Source organism: Coregonus clupeaformis, chromosome 37, assembly GCF_020615455.1.
Source record: "Coregonus clupeaformis isolate EN_2021a chromosome 37, ASM2061545v1, whole genome shotgun sequence".
Classification (NCBI taxonomy): Eukaryota; Metazoa; Chordata; class Actinopteri; order Salmoniformes; family Salmonidae; genus Coregonus; species Coregonus clupeaformis.
Window position 1 is genome coordinate 33,823,809 of NC_059228.1, and position 21,178 is coordinate 33,844,986.

At 46.0% G+C, this 21,178-nt stretch overlaps 1 protein-coding gene across 17 annotated transcripts in view; it reads left to right on the plus strand.

Moving 5' to 3' along the window:
* Positions 1-521: 521 nt before the first annotated feature.
* Positions 522-21,178, plus strand: part of LOC121536583 (peripheral plasma membrane protein CASK-like) — a 218,932-nt gene continuing 198,275 nt past the window's right edge. For 9 of the 17 annotated variants that reach the window (XM_045211629.1, XM_045211632.1, XM_045211633.1 and 6 more), the window contains exon 1: positions 523-1,280. In XM_045211629.1, coding sequence (XP_045067564.1) covers positions 1,222-1,280 — 59 coding nt within the window. In that variant the 5' untranslated portion in view covers positions 523-1,221. Of the gene's footprint in view, positions 1,281-21,178 lie in introns of all 17 variants that reach the window. The other 8 variants (XM_045211626.1, XM_045211630.1, XM_045211628.1 and 5 more) reach the window with 2 other exon arrangements.

Sequence of the window (21,178 nt, forward strand, 5' to 3'; positions counted from 1 at the left end):
GACTGGGTGCCAGCCTATTTTTGCTTCAGTCAACTTGTTGAGGTCTAGGCTACTCTTGGTCAGGTCTCCCTTTTGCCAAAACCAATACACAGAAAGGCTGTTATAGTTATGTTATTATAGTCTCAATGTATTATCCCCATTCAATTGCACAGCATGAGTTATGTTTGAGTTAAAGAATTCATAAGCAGGCCTTTAAATGACAACTAGGGCGTGCTGGGCTGTCTTTCGCACTTCTAACTTGCGGTTCATTAAAAGTAAATCAAGAAACTGCGACAGAAAAAGAAACACAACAGCGCTCCCGCTTCGTCATCTTGGCTCAAGCACCGAATGTTTCAATGGTGGGATCACGGAACGCAGCCGCTCCTGCGGAACCCTAATGGAAGAAAGCGTAGCAGTTTCATAACCTTGGGTGGGAGGAGCTTGGTCATTCTGGAAGCTCTCTGGAAGAGGCGCGACTAATGACTGTATGTGAAGGGAGCGACAGAGAGAGGAAAATTGGAGCAACGACAAAGAGAGAGCGAAGAGCGAGAGAGAGCGAAAGAGGCTAGAACGATCCTCTGTCCGAATCCCATTTCCAACAGATAGTTTTACCTACCCGATCGAGTCGCGTGTGCACGGGCACCATGCGCGCTTTTCAAGGGCGACAAAACTATATAACCTTTTCACCTCTTTTGGGATGTGAAGAATGTACAATATTTCGGATGTGTTCTTTAGAATAACAGTATTTACACTAAATAGCTAGTTTTGTTTATCAACTCAGCAAACTATACAGAGTAGTCAGCTGTAGTTTTTGCAGCGGGTTGTAGGCTACGCGCGTTCTGGACAGCGGACCGGCACGCAACTCAAGTTGTTTATAACGTTTGACATTCCCACAGTAGGCTCCAAGGAAAGTAGTCTAGGTAGGAAACGGGGAAACCCGGGCAAGGCGGGGCCGAACCGGAGACAGCCAAAGGGATTATTGAATAACTCACGTTGCCTTGAAGCTTCGCCCTGTAGCCGAACCACTCGCAGAGTCGCAGCGTTTTGGGGAAACAATCATTGTCCACCCATTGGAATTTGGGGAAGCTTTATTCCCAACTACTTGGTGATTAGTCTACGCTTCAAGTAGCCTAGGCTACGGAGAACAGAACTAGTTTGTAAACGTCGGTTGTGGTTATTTGCTTTGGAATATACGTTTCTGGACAGATTTGGGGGGAATTATTTCCCCAGCCCCGTTGGACCATGGCGGACGACGACGTACTGTTTGAAGATGTTTACGAGCTGTGTGAGGTCATTGGAAAGTAAGTGTCACGTTGCCTTTTATTACACGCTGCAGTGACATTGTACCTCATTTTTAGCTGTGTGTGTGTGTGTGTGCGTGCGTGTGACAACATGCAAGGCAGGCACTTCACAGTTCATTTACATTTACATTTTAGTCATTTAGCAGACGCTCTTATCCAGAGCGACTTACAGTTAGTGAGTGCATGCATATTACGAAGTCTGAGTTACACAATTTAATGAATAGCCTTCAATCTCCTGTGCAAGATAACTGTCCTTCTACGCATCCCTCTATTGGCATTGTCAGCTAAGTAATGGCCTGTGATTTCTTATAGGTATGAGACAATAGCATGAGTCGTATACCGGCATATTGTCATTTGCAGTTATGACTAGACTACATGCAATTATTGCGACAATAGAATATCTTCCTCATTTGCTCACTCTCAGGAAATCGAATTATCTCAGAGCCAGTGAAAATGCATGATTACTCGTCTGTGGATGAATTTCTCTTCCCTCTTAGACTTATGTTGTAGTTGCTTGCATTTTGCTGGAGCGACAGCACCGTTCCATTCGATTCTGTTTATTCTGTTGTATTGAGCCCGCTTCACAGCTGCTTGTGGGTATGAGTCTCGCAGTGTTGGAGGACGATGATGAATGACTAGTGGTTCAGCAGTCTTGAAGCCCCAATACATTAGAACCCTGTCTGTCTATTCCATCCTGGCCTTGGTGTCCTCTCCACTCTATCATTTGCATAATAGTTGCACTGTAATTACGTAGTAATGGGGATGAGATGTTTTTTGTGATTACACAAATGGGAAAGAGACTGGCATTGCATTACTCTAAACAACAGCAAAAAGCATTTTGAAATGCATTATACAATAGGCTGTTGGTACATTAGATCTAGTACATTGGATAGTAGGTTTTCAGGTGGTTAGCAAGTGCCTTTCCCACACATTAATCATCGTATTGACAGGATCAGGTTATGTTCCAAGTGGCCAGTGTGTGTGTGTGTGTGTGTGTGTGTGTGTGTGTGTGTGTGTGTGTGTGTGTGTGAGACCATTGTGTGTACTGGCTGGGCACTGGCCCTACCTTAACATGTTTAGGCAGGCCTGAAACCTATGTGAGAAACTGAGAACACACTGACAAGGGCTTGTTTAGGGCCCAGGAAGTACTTGTAATGCTGTGTGTGTAAGTGTGTGTGTAAGTTTGTGTAACTGTGTGTGTGTGTGTGTGTGTGTGTGTGTGTACAATGTCACACACTCAAGTAAGGCTGCTACTAAAGGCTATGGAGCCAGACACAGTCAGATGAAGTTTACCCTACATACTGGTCTACGGTCAGTTTAGCATTTTATGGTTAAGGTCAGGATTGGGGATAGCTTACCATGCTACCATCCTAGTCCAGTCCCAGTCCAGTCCCAGCCCAGTCCCAATCCCAGCCCAGTACCAGTACCAGCACATCCCATCCCGGCCCATCCCAGCACCTACCATCCCAGCCCAGTACCAGCCCATCCCAGCCCAGTACCAGCCCATTCCAGCCCAGTCCCAGCCCATCCCAGCCCAGTCCCAGCCCATCCCAGCCTAGTCCCAGTACCAGCCCATCCCAGCCCAGTACCAGCCCATCCCAGCCCATCCCAGTCCCAGTCCAGTCCCAGCCCAGTCCCAATCCAATCCCAGCCAAGTACCAGTACCAGCACATCCCATCCCAGCCCAGTACCAGCCCATCCCAGCCCAGTACCAGCCCATCCCAGCCTAGTCCCAGTACCAGCCCAGTCCCAGCCCAGTCCCAATCCAATCCCAGCCCAGTACCAGTACCAGCACATCCCATCCCGGCCCATCCCAGCCCAGTACCAGCCCATCCCAGCCCAGTACCAGCCCATCCCAGCCCATCCCAGTCCCGTCCCAGTACCAGCCCAGCCCAGTCCCAATACCATCCCAGCCCAGTCCATCCCGTCCCAGTCCCAATACCAGCCCAGTCCATCCCACCCCAGTCCCAATACCAGCCCAGTCCATCCCACCCCAGTCCCAGTACCAGCCCAGTCCCATCCCATCAGAAGATCAGTCAGAACAGATATAGAAATAGATGGAGGAGTACAACAGTAAAGACTCTTTCACATCTGGCTGTTCGCCTGAGTCACAGACACTCATTATTTCTGTCAGTTCCAGTGCAATTTACAACGCTTGAACAACGCTTGAACAACGCCATCAGTCTGATCAGTCTTTGGCGTACTAGAGTACAGAGATTGTTCGTTTAACAAAGCAGAGAAGTAGACTGTTGATTTTATCCTGGGAGAAAAGTGCATTAACTTTGGGAAGGGGAAACCCTACAGAACAACAACACAGCTGTTTGTAAAGGCATCTCTTTCAAATCTAGTACTGCTCCAGATCCTCAGGGTTTTATGTCCAGGTTAGATGCATAGTGATGATGTACAGTACATGACCAAAAGTATGTGGGCACCTGCTCGTCAAACATCTCATTCCAGAATTAATCCCAAAGGTATTAGAAGGGGTTGAGGTCAGGGCTCTGTGCAGGCCAGTCAAGTTCTTCCACACCGATCTCAACGAACTATTTCTGTATGGACCTCGCTTTGTGCACGGGGGCATTGTCATGCTGAAACTGGAAAGGGCCTTCCACAAACTGTTGCCACAAAGTTGGAAGCACAGAATCGTCTAGAATGTCATTGTATGCTGTAGCGTTAAGATTTCCCTTCACTGGAACTAAGGGACCTAGCCCGAACCATAAAAACAGCCCCAGACCATTATTCCTCTTCCACCAAACTTTACACCATGAGCTTTACACCACTCCAGACAACGCTTGGCATTGCGCATGGTGATCTTAGGCTTGTGTGCGGCTGCTCGGCCATGGAAACCCATTTCATGAAGCTCCAGACGAACAGTCCTTGTGCTGACATTGCTTCCAGAGGCAGTTTGGAACTCGGTAGTGAGTGTTGCAACCAAGAACATGCAATTTTTATGTGCTTCAGCACTCGGCGGTCCCGTTCTGTGAGCTTGTGTGGCCTACCACTTCGCGGCTGAGCCATTGATGCTCCCAGATGTTTCCACTTCACAATAACAGCACTTACAGTTGACCGGGGCACCTCTAGCAGGGCAGACATTTTAAGAACTGACTTGTTGGAAAGGTGGCATCCTATGATGGTGCCACGTTGAGTCACTGAGCTCTTCAGTAAGGCCATTGTACTGTCATTGTTTGTCTATGGAGATTGAATGGCTCAATTTTATACACCTGTCAGCAACGGGTGTGGCTGAAATAGCTGAATCCACTCATTTGAAGGGGTGTCCACATACTGCTGTATATATAGTGTACGTAGGCCTTTTATATAGATCAGCTTAGCACTAACAGTGTGGGGAATAGTAGGGTTTGTGTGTGTCTGTGTGTGTGAATGAGATTTAGGTGTGTCTGTGTGTGTCTGTGTGTGTGTGAATGAGATTTAGGTGTGTCTGTGTGTATGTCTGTGGGTGTGAATGAGCGGGATTTGGTCTAAGCTCTCATTTTTAGAACACTGACCTTGGACACATCCTGTCTGTCTATCAGCGTGTGTGTTGGTGTGTGTGAGTGTGAGCGTGCGTGTGTGTGTGTGTGTGTGTGTGTGTGTGTGTGTGGCATGTAGCTGTTAGATCCATTCACTCTATCCACCCTGCGGCTATCCGAAGACCAAGACTGCATGGGAGTGAGGAGGAAGAGGAGGAGGAGGGGAAGATGAAGAAGGGCTTTGGAAGAGGAGGGAGATTGGAGGGAGGTTTGTATTTGTATTTATTAAGGATCCCCATTAGCTATTCTTTCTGGGGTCCATCAACATTAAGGTAGTTATATACAATTTAAAATATAACATGACATACCATTTCATAACACTTTACCCAATACAACATCCCATGTGTACGTGTGTGTGGAGGGTGTGTCTTATCATGTGTCTGTGCTTGTGTGTGTGTGTGTGTGTCTCTTCACAGTCCCCGCTGTTCCATAAGGTGTATTTGTATCCGTTTTTAAAATCTGATTCTACTGCTTGCGTCAGTTACCTGATGTGGAATAGAGTTCCATGTAGCCATAGCTCTATGTAGTACTGTGCACCTCCCATAGTCTGTTCTGGACTATCTCCCGAGTGGCGCAGTGGTCTAAGGCACTGCATCGCAGTGCTAGCTGTGCCACTAGAGATCCTGGTTCGAATCCAGGCTCTGTCGTAGCCGGCCGCGACCGGGAGACCCATGGGGCGGCGCACAATTGGCACAGCGTCGTCCAGGGTAGGGGAGGGAATGGCCGGCAGGGATGTAGCTCAGTTGGTAGAGCATGGCGTTTGCAACGCCAGGGTTGTGGGTTCGATTCCCACGGGGGGGGCAGTATGAAAAAAAAATATATATATATATATAAAAAAAGAATAAAAATAAAATAAAGAATGTATGCACTCACTAACTGTAAGTCGCTCTGGATAAGAGCGTCTGCTAAATGACTAAAATGTAAATGTAATTGTGAAGAGACATTTGGTGGCATGTCTTGTGGGGTATGCATGGGTGTCCGAGCTGTGTGCTAGTATTTTAAACAGACAGCTCGGTACATTCAGCATGTCAACACTTCTTACATAAACAAGTAGTGATGAAGTCAATCTCTCCTCGACTTTGAGCCATGAGAGATTTACATGCATATTATTAATGTTAGCTCTCCGTGTACATTTAAGGGCCAGCCGTGCTGCCCTGTTCTGAGCCAATTGTAATTTTCCGAGGTCCCTCTTTGTGGCACCTGACCACAAGACTGAACAGTAGTCCAGGTGCGACAAAACTAGAGCCTTTAGGACCTGCCTTGTTGATAGTGTTGTTAAAAAGGCAGAACTGCACTTTATTATGGACAGACTCCTCCCCATCTTAGCTACTGTTGCATCAACATGTTTTGACCATGACAGTTTACAATCCAGGGTTACTCCAAACAGTTTAGTCACTTCAACTTGCTCAATTTCCACATTATTTATTACAATATTTAGTTGAGGTTTGGGGTTTGTCCCAAATACAATGCTTTTAGTTTTTTTTTATATTTAGGACTAACTTATTCCTTGCCACCCATTCTGAAACTAACTGCAGCTCTTTGTTAAGTGTTCCAGTGATTTCACTCGCTGTAGTAGCTGACGTGTATAGTGTTGAGTCGTCCGCATACATAGACACACTGGCTTTACTCAAGGCCAGTGGCATGTCATTAGTAAAGATTGACAAAAGTAAGGGGCCTAGACAGCTGCCCTGCAGAATTCCTGATTCTACCTGGATTATGTTGGAGAGACTTCCATGAAAGAACACTCTCTGTGTTCTGTTAGACAGGTAACTCTTTATCCACAATATAGCAGGGGGTGTAAAGCCATAACACATACGTTTTCCCATCAGCAGACTATGATCGATAATGTCAAAAGCCGCACTGAAGTCTAACAAAACAGCTCCCACAATCTTTTTATCATCAATTTCTCTCAGCCAATCATCAGTGATTTGTGTAAGTGCCGTGCTTGTTGAATGTCCTTTGTTATAAGTATGCTGAAAGTCTGTTGTCAATTTGTTTACAGTAAAATAGCATTGTATCTGGTCAAACACCATTTTTTCCAAAAGTTTACTAAGGGTTGGTAACAGGCTGATTGGTCAGCTATTTGAGCCAGTAAAAGGGGCTTTACTATTCTTGGGTAGCTAAATTAATTTAGCTTCCCTCCAGGCCTGAGGGCACACACTTTCTAGTAGGCTTAGATTGAAGATATGGCAAATAGGAGTGGCAATATCGTCCGCTGTTATCCTCAGTAATTTTCCATCCATGTTGTCAGACCCCGGTGGCTTATATGTCATAATTGTTTCACTTCTTCCACACTCACTTTACAGGATTCAAAATTACAATGCTTGTCTTTCATAATTTGATCAGTTATACTTGGATGTGTAGTGTCAGCGTTTCTTGCTGGCATGTCATGCCTAAGATTGCTAATCTTGCCAATGAAAAAATCATTAAAGCAATATCAGTGGGTTTTGTGATGAATCTGATTCAATGAATGATGGAGCTGAGTTTGCCTTTTTGCCCAACATGTCATTTAAGGTGCTCCAAAGCTTTTTACTATCATTCTTTATGTCATTTATCTTTGTTTCATAGTATAGTTTCTTCTTCTTTTTAATTCAGTTTAGTGACATGATTTCTCGATTTGCAGTATTTTTGCCAAACGGTTGTGCAGCCAGACTTATTTGCCATTACTTTTGGCTCATCCCTATCAACCATACAATTTTTCGATTCCTCATCAATCCACGGGGATTTAACCGTTTTTACAGTCATTTTATTAATGGGTGCATGCTTATTAGTAACTGGAATAAGCAATTTCATAAATGTGTCAAGTGCAGCGTCTGGTTGCCTCATTACACACCACAGACCAACAAATATTTTTTACAAAAATAATATAGGAGTCACTACAAAACTACAGACCTCTTATACACGATATTAGGCCCAGCCTTTGGAACTTTGGTTTTCCAAGAAATGGCTACTGTATTGTGATCACTACATCTAATGTATTTGGATACTGCTTTAAAGCAAATTTCTGCAGCATTTGTAAAGATGTGATCAATACATGTTGATGATTTCATTCCTGTGCTGTTTGTAAATACGCTGGTAGGTTGATTGATAACCTGAACCAGGTTGCAGGCACTAGTTACAGTTTGAAGCTTTTTCTTGAGTGGGAAGCTTGATGAAAGCCAGTCCAATATTTAAATCACCCAGATATCACATACATTATCAAGCATTTCACACATCCAGATACTGACTGTTAGCACTTGGTGGTCTATAGCAGCTTCCCACCAGACTGGGCTTTAGGTGAGGCAGATTAACCTGTAGCCATATTACTTCAACAGTATTTAACATGAGATCCTCTCTAAGCTTTACAGGAATGTGGTTCTGAATATAAATGGCAACACCTTTACCTTTGGCATTTCTGCCTTTTCTGTAGATGTTATAACCATGTATTGCTACCACTGTATCATCAAAGGTATTATCTAAGTGAGTTTCAGAGATTGTCAGAATATGAATGTAATCTGTTACTAGCAAATTATTGATTTCATGAACCTTAAGCTACATATATTAACGTGGGCTGTTTTTAGCACTTTTCTGGGATGCTTGATTGTTTTCATTGCTTTACTGGGAAGTAGGTAGAAATAGACATGCTCATGTTATTTATGTTTGTGCAGGGTGAGCTTCACACAATGGACTTCCTACTAGGGCAGACCGCCTCAGTGCTAACAGTATAACTCTGGTTCATAGGCACATTATTACGGCATACAATAGCTATAGGATCAGCAGAGGCATTCAGGGCAGAGGGACATAAATTAGGTTAAATTTTAGTCATTTAGCAGACACTCTTATCCAGAGCGACTTACAGTTAGTGAGTGCATACATTTTCTTTTTCATACTGGCCCCCCGTGGGAATCGAACCCACAACCCTGGCGTTGCAAGCACCATGCTCTACCAACTGAGCTACACGGGACCACGGGCTACTTACACTGTGTCTTCCAACGCCCCTGGGATAATGTACATTTACTGAAGCATTATGACAACTCAGCAACACAATGGTAGGGATTAACTGAGCTGGGCTTGGGTCATTGATAAGTAATTGTCTCAATGCAGCCTTATAATGCTGTGAAAGGACCCAGGAACCCAAATGATTTGGGTGGATCCCATCCTCTTTATAAAACTAGCTTTGTTTCCAGAAGGTATCAAAATTGTCAATAAATGTTACACCCACAGAGCTGCAATAGTCTCGTAGCCAGTTATGGAGGGCTAAAAGTCAGCTGAACCGTTCAATGCCACGATTTAGGGAGGGCACAGGGCCAGATATTATGGGGTGTTTGTTGGTGTCAAGCAGAGACCCAATCAGTTTTTTTAAATCCATCTTCAGCTGTTCTGAGCTGCCTTCATAATGTCATTGAATCCCACACAAACTATGATAGACTCAATTTCCTGATGCAGGTTTAAAATGTTTGGGAGCAACTTATTGATGTCCTGTACTCGTGCTCCTGGATAGCACAACATTTTTGCTCCCGTGACTAAGACATTTCTCACCATTGAACTGCCCAATACAACGGCCGAAGAAGGGGATGGAGAGGGAGGGAGGGAAAAGGAGTTTGTAAAGGGAGGAAGAGGTCCATTAGTTTGACTCTGAGACGTGCTTTACCTTCAGGATACACTCTTTTATATTCAGGCCTCTGAACGACTCAGAACCCTGTGTGTGTGTGTGTGTGTGTGTGTTTGTGTGTGTCTGGTGGTGTGTGTGTGTGTGTGGTTGTGTGGGTGAGTTGCATGTTAATGTTTGGACTTTGTGACTTTGCTCAGGCAAATTGTGTCAGTGCCAAGATGGACTGGAAAATAAGAGCTGCGTAGAGTTCTGCTCATTCTATTACATTGCTGTTTACCACCTTATTTCATTAGAAAGGCCTTTGTTGCTTATCTTCTACATGTTACACTCTCTCACACACACACACACACACACACCAGGGTTTCCGTTAGGAAAATGTGGTGCCGAACATTTGACCGGCAACATTTACATTTACCGTGAAATCTGCCGGCACCATATGCATTGGGTGCGTAACCTGATTAGGGCGTCCACCCACGGTGCTCAGAATGACACAGATCACATTTAGATTAACAGAACATGCAAGTCGAGGATGCAACGATTTGCGGTCCTTCTTACCGAATTCTTATGTGCACTTTGAAGATGTTAGAATAACTGTCCACATTTACTTTTCCTCAGCCAACAAGACGAGTATCAAACAGCAAAATCACTAGCCTATGTCAATCTACTATCCTCCATAGTAGAAAAGTTGACCTATTCGAGAAAGAACTAGCCTACAGTGCATTCGGAAAATATTCAGACCTCTTGACTTTTTCCACATTTTGTTACATTACAGCCTTATTCTGATTAAATTGTTTTTTTCCTTGTCAATCTACACACAATACCTCATAATGACAAAGCAAAAACAGACATTTTTGCTATTTAATAACTTAACAAAATGTGGAAAAAGGAAAGGGGTCTGAACTTTCCGAAAGCACTGTATTCCAAACAGACTCTGGGAGAGTTGCAGGACGATAGATCCCAAATTCATCCAACCAGTATGCTTAGGCTACATAAAAAAAAAACGTTAAAAAGCAATGAGTCGGATGCAACAGATCAGAACGTTTAGCTTAAAATGTTAATAAACTATTATTTCTTCACATTATAAGCGCAGCAATTCGCACAAGGCAGTAGGTTACGCGTGAATATTCATTCCATAATGCAATTAGCTGGAAAACACTGTGGTCAAAAGAGCACTGCACATGCGAGCGGTTTCATGTGACAGCTTGGCTTATACATGTAATGCCAAGGGGGGATGGCTGCCGTTTTACGGGCTCCTAACCAATTCAAATCAAATCATCAAATCAAATCAAACTGTGCTATTTTGTTTGTTCGCATTGTTTGTAACTTATTTTGTACATAATGTCGCTGCTACCATCTCTTATGACCGAAAAGAGCTTCTGGACATCATAACAGCGATTACTCACCTCGATTACTATTTTAAGGAGTCCAACGCGAAGGATATACTGCTTTCTCGAGACCAGGCCCAAATCCCCGTCATTCACGTGAAGAAAAGACGGAGAAAAAGGGGGTGGTTGGGGTGCTTTGTGAGAATTCGTAGGCGAGTGGGTAAACCACCACTACCATCCGTACTATTGGCCAACGTGCAATCATTGGAAAATAAACTGGATGATCTACGATTAAGACTATCCTACCAACGGGACATTAAAAACTGTAACCCATCTGAAATTAGCCCACCCAACTACCTCATCCCTATATTGTTATTTATTTTTCTCTTTTGCACCCCAGTATCTCTATTTGCACATAATCTCTTGCACATCTAGCATTCCAGTGTTAATACTATTGTAATTATTCTGCACTATAGCCTATTTATTGCCTTACCTCCATAACTTGCTACATTTGCACACACTGTATATATATTTTCTGTTGTATTTCTGACTTTATGTTTTTTTTTACCCCATATGTAACTCTGTGTTGTTTTTATTGCACTACTTTGCTTTATCTTGGCCAGGTCGCAGTTGTAAATGAGAACCTGTTCTCAACTGGATTACCTGGTTAAATAAAGGTGAAATAAAAAAAAAATAAAAAAAATATCTTATGTTTCACAGAGTCGTGGCTGAACGACGACACAGATAATATAGAGCTGGCTGGATTTTCCATGCATTGGCAGGACAGATCAGCTACATCTGGTAAGATGAGGGTCTATTTGTCAATAACAGCTGGTGCGCGATGTCTAATATTAAAGAAGTCTGAGGTAGAGTACCTCATGATAAGCTGTAGGCCACACTATCTACCAAGAGAGTTCTCATCTATATTATTCGTAGCCATCTATTTACCACCACAAACCGATGCTGGCACTAAGACCGCACTCAACGAGTGGCCTGGAACTTTAATGCAGGCAAACTTAAATCAGTTTACCTCTTTTCTACCAGCATGTCACATGTGCAACCAGAGGGGAAAAAAACTCTAGACCACCTTTACTCCACACACAGAGACGCATACAAAGCTCTCCCTCGCCCTCCATTTGGCAAATCTGGCCATAATTCTATCCTCCTGATTCCTGTTTACAAGCAAAAACTAAAGCAGGAAGTACCAGTGACTCGCTCAATACGGAAGTGGTCAGATGACACGGATGCTACGCTACAGGAATGTTTTGCTAGCACAGACTGGAATATGTTCCTGGATTCATCCAATGGCATTGAGGAGTATACCACCTCAGTCATCGGCTTCATCAATAAGTGCATCGACGAAGTCGTCCCACAGTGACATGTATGTACATGTCCCAACCAGAATCCATGAATTACAGGCAACATCCGAGCTAAAGGCTAGAGCTGCCGCTTTCAAGGAGCGGGACACTAATCCGGACGCTTATAAGAAATCCCGCTATGCCGTCAGATGAACCATCAAACTAGCAAAGCGTCAATACAGGACTAAGATTGAATCCGGCTCTGACGCTCATTGGATATGGCAGGGCTTGCAAACTATTACGGACTACAATGGGAAACCCAGCTACGAGCTGCCCAGTGACGCAAGCCTACCAGACGAGCTAAATACCTTTTATGCTTGCTTCGAGGCAAGCAACACTGAAGCATGCATGAGAGCACCAGCTGTTCCAGACGACTGATCACGCTCTCCGTAGCCGATGTGAGCAAGACCTTTAAACAGGTCAACATTCACAAAGCCGCGGGGCCAGACGGATTACCTGGACGTGTACTCCAAGCATGCGCTGACCAACTGGCAAGTGTCTTCACTGACATTTTCAACCTCTGCCAGACCACCATTGTCCCTGTGCCCAAGAAAGCGAAGGTAACCTGCCTAATTGATTACCGCCCTGTAGCACTCACATCGGTAGCCATGAAGTGCTTTGAAAGGCTGGTCATGGCTCACATCAACACCATCATCCCCGAACCCCTAGACCCAATCCAATTCGCATACCGCCCCAACAGATCCACAGATGACGCAATCTCAATCGCACTCCACACTGCCCTTTCCCACCTGGACAAAAGGAACACCTATGTGAGAATGCTGTTCGTTAACTACAGCTCAGCTTTCAACACCATAGTGCCCACAAAGCTCATCACTAAGCTAAGGACCCTGGGACTAAACACCTCCCTCTGCAACTGGATCCTGGACTTCCTGACGGGCCGCCCCCAGGTGGTAAGGGTAGGCAACAACACATCTGCCCCGTTCATCCTCAACACTGGGGCCCCTCAGGGGTGCGTGCTTAGTCCCCTCCTGTCCTCCCTGTTCACCCACGACTGCGTGGCCAAGCACGACTCCAACACCATCATTTAAGTTTGCTGACGACACAACAGTGGCAGGCCTGATCACCGACAACGATGAGACAGCCTATAGGGAGGAGGTCAGCGACCTGGCACTGTAGTGCCAGGATAACAACTTCTCCCTCAATGTGAGTAAGACAAAGGAGCTGATCGTGTACTACAGGAAAAGGAGGGCCGAACAGGCCCCCATTAACATCGACGGGGCTGTAGTGGAGCAGGTCGAGAGTTTGAAGTTCCTTGGTGTCCACATCACCAACAAACTATCATGGTCCAAACACACCAAGACAGTCGTGAAGAGGGCACGACAACACCTTTTCCCCCTCAGGAGACTGAAAAGATTTGGCATGGGTCCCCAGATCCTCAGATCCTGACCGGTTTCATCACTGCCTGGTATGGCAACTGCTCGGCATTTGACCGTAAGGCGCTACAGAGGGTAGTGCGTACTGCCCAGTACATCACTGGGGCCAAGCTTCCTGCCAAACAGGATCTATATACTAGGCGGTGTCAGAGGAAGGCCCAAAAAATTGTCAGACTCCAGTCACCCAAGTCATAGACTGTTCTCGCTGCTACCGCACGGCAAGCGATACCGGAGCGCCAAGTCTAGGACCAAAAGGCTCCTTAACAGCTTCTACCCCCAAGCCATAAGACTGCTGAACAATTAATCAAATGGCCACCCTTTGTTTTTACACTGCTGCTACTCACTGTTTATTATCAATGCATAGTCACTTTACCCCTACCTACATGTACAAATTACCTTGACTAACCTGTATCCCCGCACATTGACTCGGTACCTGTACCCCCTGTATATAGCCTCGTTATTGTTATTTTATTGTGTTACTTTATTTTTAATTTTTGTACTTTTATTTAGTAAATATTTTTCTTAACTCTATTTCTTGAACTGCATTGTTGGTTAGGGACTTGTAAGTAAGCATTTCACGGTAAGGCATTTCACCTGTTGAATTCGGCGCGTGTGACAAATCAAATTTGTATTTTATTTGACAGAAATTAAGAAAGAGAGGAGATCTAATAGTAATAATAATATATGAACCAAGATAAGACATGCCTCATAATATGTATTATAATGTTCAGCTTTGAAGCCTGTCTTCCGTTGCCGTTTGCTGCTGTCTGACACGGGTGTGATAAGATACATAAGGAATATACTGTAGTCTATTTAATTCCACTAAATTATGCAAATTACCTATAGAGCGAAATGTATGACCAGTCAAATGTATTTACATCACCTGGTATTTACATTTACATTAATAGGCTAAAAAGCATTATTTCTTCTTCTTCCTGACATTTGTCTTGTGCCGATTTTATTCATCAGCTTTTCACATTTTTTATAGGCCACTGTCATACAGAAACCCTCACACACACACACACACACACACACACACACACACACACACACACACACACACACACACACACACACACACACACACACACACACACACGCACAGTAGGCCATGCAGAAGTCTCAGGCCTGGTACAGGAAACTACAGTATAATTCAGTGTAGCCCAGCACAGCTCCGTCCAGCCTGCCTCTTATCCATCTCTGCATGGGCGGCTTCAAAAGAGACTGAATAGGAATTAACAGGATCAATGCTCTCACAGCCTGCCTACAAGACCCACTGTGTATTTAACAATGTCCTCACTGTGTGTTTAACAATGGGCCTTGTCCTTTACCACATAGTGAAGTGGGTCTACTGTACTTGAAAGTGAATAGAGTGAATTACTGTGCATTACTGTCAGGGACTCGGGGGGCTTTAAAGAGCCAATATGACTTCGCTGCTCTGTGTGTGCGGGGTGTGGGCAGGAGTGTGTGTGTGTGTGTGTACACGTTTTACTATACTTGTGAGTACCAGAAGTCCTCACTAGAATAGTATACCAACTAAAATTCAGAGAAGTGAGGACATTTTGCCAGTCCTCACTTGTAAAAATGATATTTTAGGGTTAGGGTGTGTGCGCGTGCGTGCCTGCGTGCTTGAGACACTGACCCATGCTAGGTGAAGGGTTAGCGGTTAGCTTGGGTTAAACTGTATAATGGAAGAGCACAAGTCAATTTTCATTAGCATTAGCATTAGCATTATTGTGGTCAAAGTCAATACAGAATGAAGATAAACTACTTCTCCAATATACATTTTAGGCGATGTCATGGCGACGTGTGCAGAAACACATCATGGGGTCTAATGATCGTCTGGCACCACACTGGCCATGTGCAGGCCGTCAAATCAAAGGCACTCCTTCAATATAAAGTTGTTTTGACGAAAATGAAAAAATGTCAGTTTGTCATTTTCGCGAGGTTGGAGTAATAACATGTTCAACTACTTAAGACATTGGCTTGAATCTACGTTGTGCCTTTAGAGTTCAAGAAAATTAACAACTAAGGAAGAATTTTACACTTCTCACAGTGTGCACATAGTCACATGATAGCTAAGAGAAATCACATGTCTATTGCATTGATAAGAATGCACATTTCTTGTGTTGTGCATGTATTATTTGCCATGCACACCCAAATTGCATCCACATATTAGATATGATTGAATACGGCCCATAGCCTAGACCTCAGGTGATACCAACATCCTCACGTGTGTCAAGCACAACCTCTCTGTTGGGGTTTTCTTTGGGGATAGGAGAGGGAAATCTGCTGAGTGGGTAGTTTTAGCATGCCCAATTACCCATAGACGCTAGCGCAGTGTTCTCACATTCAGCTCAGAAATATTTATCCCTCTTGTCAAGCCCATGAAAACATGGCCTCCTGCAGCTCTCTGTGTGCAGCGACAAGTAAAACGCTCCTTCCACCATTTTCACACATCCCGCTGAGGAACATATCAGGAACATAACGTTGTGGCACCTTCCCAATAAAACATTTTTCTCATTCCCATCATAACATTTGAGACAGTCTGCCAGTTGGCTATGTGATTTAGCTAGCTTAGGAAGCCAGTGTAGACTACTGAGACCCCCCTTCCCCTGCGACTGCAGCACTTTTTCAGGTCACTAACCTCCATGCTTCATTATAGATAACGGCACAAACTGTCTGATTGCTTTTCCCTGGCATGATCGGAATTTGGAATTGTAATTTTCCGAGAGGTCTCTCTCTGGAACACTGTCTTTGGTTTGCGTTCCATCTCAACTGACAGCAGTCTTTTGCAATAACATTACAGGATGAGTTAGGAGGCGACAGGCCTGTGTCCTAATATTGTGAGATGTTTTGACTCCCTTATCTGTTGAGTGAAACTTTAGCTTTTTAGTGCATCATCGTGCATTCTAGTTCAGTGGAGGTAAAGAGAGGAGATGTTTAGGGAGGGACACAGATTACTATGATAAAGGATGGGCCATTGTCACTGATTTAGACCAGTGAAGCATGGCAGAAAGTGTCAGGCAGAGACAGGGGAGTAGGACGTCCAGGGGGAGCAGGGAGCTGACTAGTGGTGGCTATTCAGCAGCCTGATGGTCTGAGGGTATAAACTATTGGCCAGTCGGTCAGTTTTTGCCATGCTGCTCCTGTACTGCCCACGTCTGAGTGATTGAAGCAGGGAGGACAGGGCATGGCTTGGGTGGCTGAGGTCCCTGATGATCTTCTTGGCCTTCCTGAGACACCTGGTGTTCTAGGTGTCCTGGAGGGCAGGTAGTGTGCACCCAATGGTGCGTTCGGCTGAGTGTACCACCCTCCGTTGAGCCTTGTGGTCAGCGGCGGTGGAGTTGCCGTACCAGGCGATGATGCAGCCCGACAGTATGCTTTCGATGATGCTCCTGTAGAACACTGTGATGGCCCTCGGAGACATGCCAAAGTTCTTCAACCTCCTTAGGTTGAAGAGTCGCTGTCGTGCCTTCTTCACCACGGTGTACGTGTGGTTTGACCATTTAAGCTCATCAGAGATGTTTGCCGAGGAACTTTACATTTTTGACCTGGCACCACGCCATAAGAGTGCCTACTTCCTCTCTGTAGGCCATCTCGTCGTTGTTGGTATTCAGGCCTACTACTGTCGTGTCGTCAGTGAACTTGATGATGGAGTTGGAACTGTGTGAGGCCACGCAGTCGAGGGTATACAGAGAGTACAGGAGGGGACTAAGGACGCACCCTTGTGGGGCCCCCGTGTTGAGGATCAGTGTGGAGGAGGTGATGTTGCCTGGGGGACGGCCCGTCAGGAAGTCCAGGAACCAGTTGCATAGGGAGGAGTTCAGTCCCAGGGCCGTGAGCTTTGTGGTGAGCTTAGAGGGCACTACGGTATTGAAGGCTGAGCTGTAGTCAATGAACAGCATCCTCACATATGCATTCCTTTTGTCCAGATGTGTGAGGGCTGTGTGCAGTGCAATGATGATTGCGTCATTCATGGATCTGTCAGGCGGTAGGCGAATTGGAGAGGGTTGTCTGTGTGTGTGTGTGTGGTCCAGAGACTGCAGGCACAGCAGGTCCTGTTGTCTGACGAGGTGACTCGTTCATTAATGCATTATTAATTCATGACCTTCCAGCTGCACTCAAAGTGTGTCATACGTGCAGAATTAGTCAACAAGCAGATCACCCACATACCAGGAGGAGAAGGTGGGGAATGAAAACACACACACCACACACACTAGGGCTGTCCCTGACTAAAAAACTTGAAATGGGGGAATGTTTACTGGTTGCGCAGGAGGTAAAGGGGAAGTCAGATGTGTTGAATAAATGTGACTAGTTGTGGAAAATACTGGAGATCAAGAAAAAGAAGGTAAGGAGCAAGCCCTGCGTGCCAAACAGGTGCTGTTAGATTACAATATAATTTTTCTGACCGTTTGGAACAATATAAACAACACTAAATAAATTATAAGCATATCAGAGAGTCTGTTGTAATGTTTTTTTGTAAACCCTTTATTACAGCAAAGTTTAAAAACAGTCACATTCATTCTTGAATGCAATTTCCGAAATGGAACGGTTAATTTATTGTTTGCGCTAATTATTCAAGGGTCGCTTATTATTTTATTTTAAAACAAAAATGCTTCATTGCATTTCAAATCCTGAATGACTTGTATGCTGTGTGACATGAACGAATGAATGATTGATTGATAGATACAGTACTGTAGTCTATATAAGTAGTGTGATGTCACGAGAGGCTGTGTCCTGGAGGGACGTTACATCCCCCTGAGATGGCTGCAAACCCAGACAGCTATGGCTCCATCTGCTGGTATGGTCGGGAACTCCAACCCTCTATGGCCAATCTTCCCACGCAGCTGAAACCAATCAGGAGCTGATGAGCTGAAGGTTTGTTGAAGGGAAGAGACACGGTCTCCAGGCTGGGCTCTCTGGAGGACAAGAGTGCTGCACGTCCACTTCCGTGAGGAATATAAGGATTTGGAGATACTTACCTTTGGGAAATACTCACCTTTGGATATATGCACCTGTGGAAATACGTGTGGGATTTTGGAAGGACGTTTTGCTGGGTTGGCCACTAGCTGCAACGTGGAATACAGTAAGGCTGGGGAAAAGTTATTTGAGCGAGGGAGAGTTATGATTTTGGATGTGGAAGAGACATCCCTGAACTGTTAACCCTTAAGAGCCACCAGAGAACAGAATTGTGTTATACTTTCGTTAGTTTCCCAAGACCTTTAATAAAATCCTTGTTTTGGTTGAACCTGGTCTCCTTGCACTACTTGAGCAATCCCGCTGAAAGCTGTGTAGCCTCTCGTGACATCACAGATGGTGGAGAATACAGGCACGCTCAAGCGTTAATAGTGCATGTCAGAGGAGGATACCGAAGGTTTGATCACCCAGTTTTCCAAGTTGGCCGTAGGCTCCCCGCCGACTGAAATGGAGGACATATTGAAAGCCCTTGTTGCTGGCCAGCAAGCCCAGATGCAAGCAAACGTGGCTCTCTTGGAGGAGCAAAGAAAGCCAACCTTCTGAAGGCAGAGGAATTGCAGTTGCAGAGACAGAGGGTTGTCCAAAATACCCGCCCAATAAAGGCAAGTGACTTTATATCTAAGATGGGAGCTACCGATGACATTGAGGCATACCTGCATGCATTTGAGGCCACGGCCACTAGGGAAGCCTGGCCCAAGCAACAGTGGGTTGGTCTGTTAGCCCCCCTTTCTAACCGGGGAATCGCTGAATGCTGTCCGGGACCTGGGCCCTGACCAGGTTACTGACTATGATGCCCTGAAGTCTGAGATCCTCAGCAGATATGGACTCACAAAGTTTGGTATGGCCCAGCGCTTTCACAGCTGGACCTTCCAACCAGACCAACCTCCTCGGGCGCAGATGCATGAACTTGTCCGAATCGCAAGGAAATGGCTGGATCCGCAGAGGAATACAGCAGCGGCGGTGGTGGAGGCCGTTGTGGTGGATCGTTACCTACGCGCCCTGCCTTATGAGGCAAAACGGTTCATCAGTCAACAGGCCTTGACCACGGCTGATCTGACCGTGGAAGCTGTGGAAAAGTACCAGGCCACAGCGGAGATGCTGAATGCTTCCCGAAAAGACCCCAGGAGTGCGGCCCCACCACAAATGGGAAGAACCCGTCCAAAGGACCCCAAGGTCTCGAACCCAGCCACGTCAGGACTTATCCCGGCTCCAGGGGGAGCCAGAAACCAGGTGGGTCCAAGAAGAGTATACCAGGAGGGGGAAACTCGACAGTGTTACCGGTGTGGGGGAGATGGGACATATCTCCTGGCAGTGTGGGAAACCAGCCGAGGAACCTATGCCCACTGCGGAGTCCTCCAGCTCAGCACCCACACACCGTTTTGCCTCGCTCTTGGGAGTCGTAGATGGCGGCCCAGATCGACCCCCACCTGCCCGGTAACTGTGAATCACCATGATGTGGAGGCCTTACTGGATTCTGGTAGCCGGGCCACCCTGGTGCGTAAGGATTTGGTGGGCCCAACGTGTCTGACCCCGGGGAAAGTCCTCCCAGTTTCCTGTGTCCATGGGGACACCAGAGAATACCCCATTACTGAACTTACAATGACCAGCACACGGGGAACCATACACACGACGGCGGGGGTGGTTGATTCCCTCCCCGTCCCTGTCCTAATTGGGACGAGACTGCCCAGCCTTTTACCCACTCTGGAGAGAGTCTCAGGAGAGGATAACCCGAGTACCTCGGAAACGGAGAGGCAAGACTCATCCTGGGAAGGCTCGGTGCAATCCTCCGAGTTACTCACTCCCGCCCGGGCTCTGATAGGGATGGCAGGTGCCCAGACCGACACAGAGACGGAGCTACAGAATCTGGACAAAGAACTGTCTGGTCTGAAGGGGACCGCTGAGAGGTATCGTTTGTTAAAGCAACAGTTAGACATGAAGACAGAAGAGTTAGATATCCTCCAGGCTAAACTCCAACAGAGCTCCTTCCCTAAGCAACAGGAGGAGCTGGAGAGGCTGCGCAGGACCATCGAGGAGTGTGAGGAGACCCTGCGCAGTAGTAAGGAGGTCCAGAAGAAGGCAGAGGAGAAGTACAAGGTGTTGGAGAACAAGATGAAGAATGCGGAGGCAGAGAGAGAGAAGGAACTGAAAGCTGCTCAACAGAAGCTAAACTCTGCTAAAACCAAGGCTGATGGATCGAGTCCTTGCGCCCCACAAGAGGTACGCAGCGGCTTATTTGGATGATGTTGTTATACAAAGTCAGGATTGGGCCAGCCACCTACCCCGGGTACAAGCGGTGCTGGATTCGCTCAGGGAAGCAGGGCTCACGGCAAACCCGAAGAAGTGCAAGGTGGCCTTCAGTGAGACAAACTACCTGGGGTACACCATTGGGCGGGGGTTGGTCAAACCACAGGAAGCCAAACTGCGGGCCATACAGGACTGGCCGCAGCCCATCAACAAGAAGCAAGTAAGGTCATTTTTGGGCCTCGCTGGCTACTATAGACGCTTTATTGCAGATTTTGCTACCATAGCTGCACCGTTGGACGGAGCTGACGACCAAACGCCACTCACGAATGGTGAAGTGGAACCCTGCGGCGGAGGCGGCTTTCCTCAACCTGAAGCGAGCACTCTGCTCCAGTCCGATCCTGGTGGCACCAGACTTCAAGAAGGAATTCATTGTCCAAGCGGATGCTTCGGAGGTGGGTCTGGGTGCTGTCCTCACCCAGGCA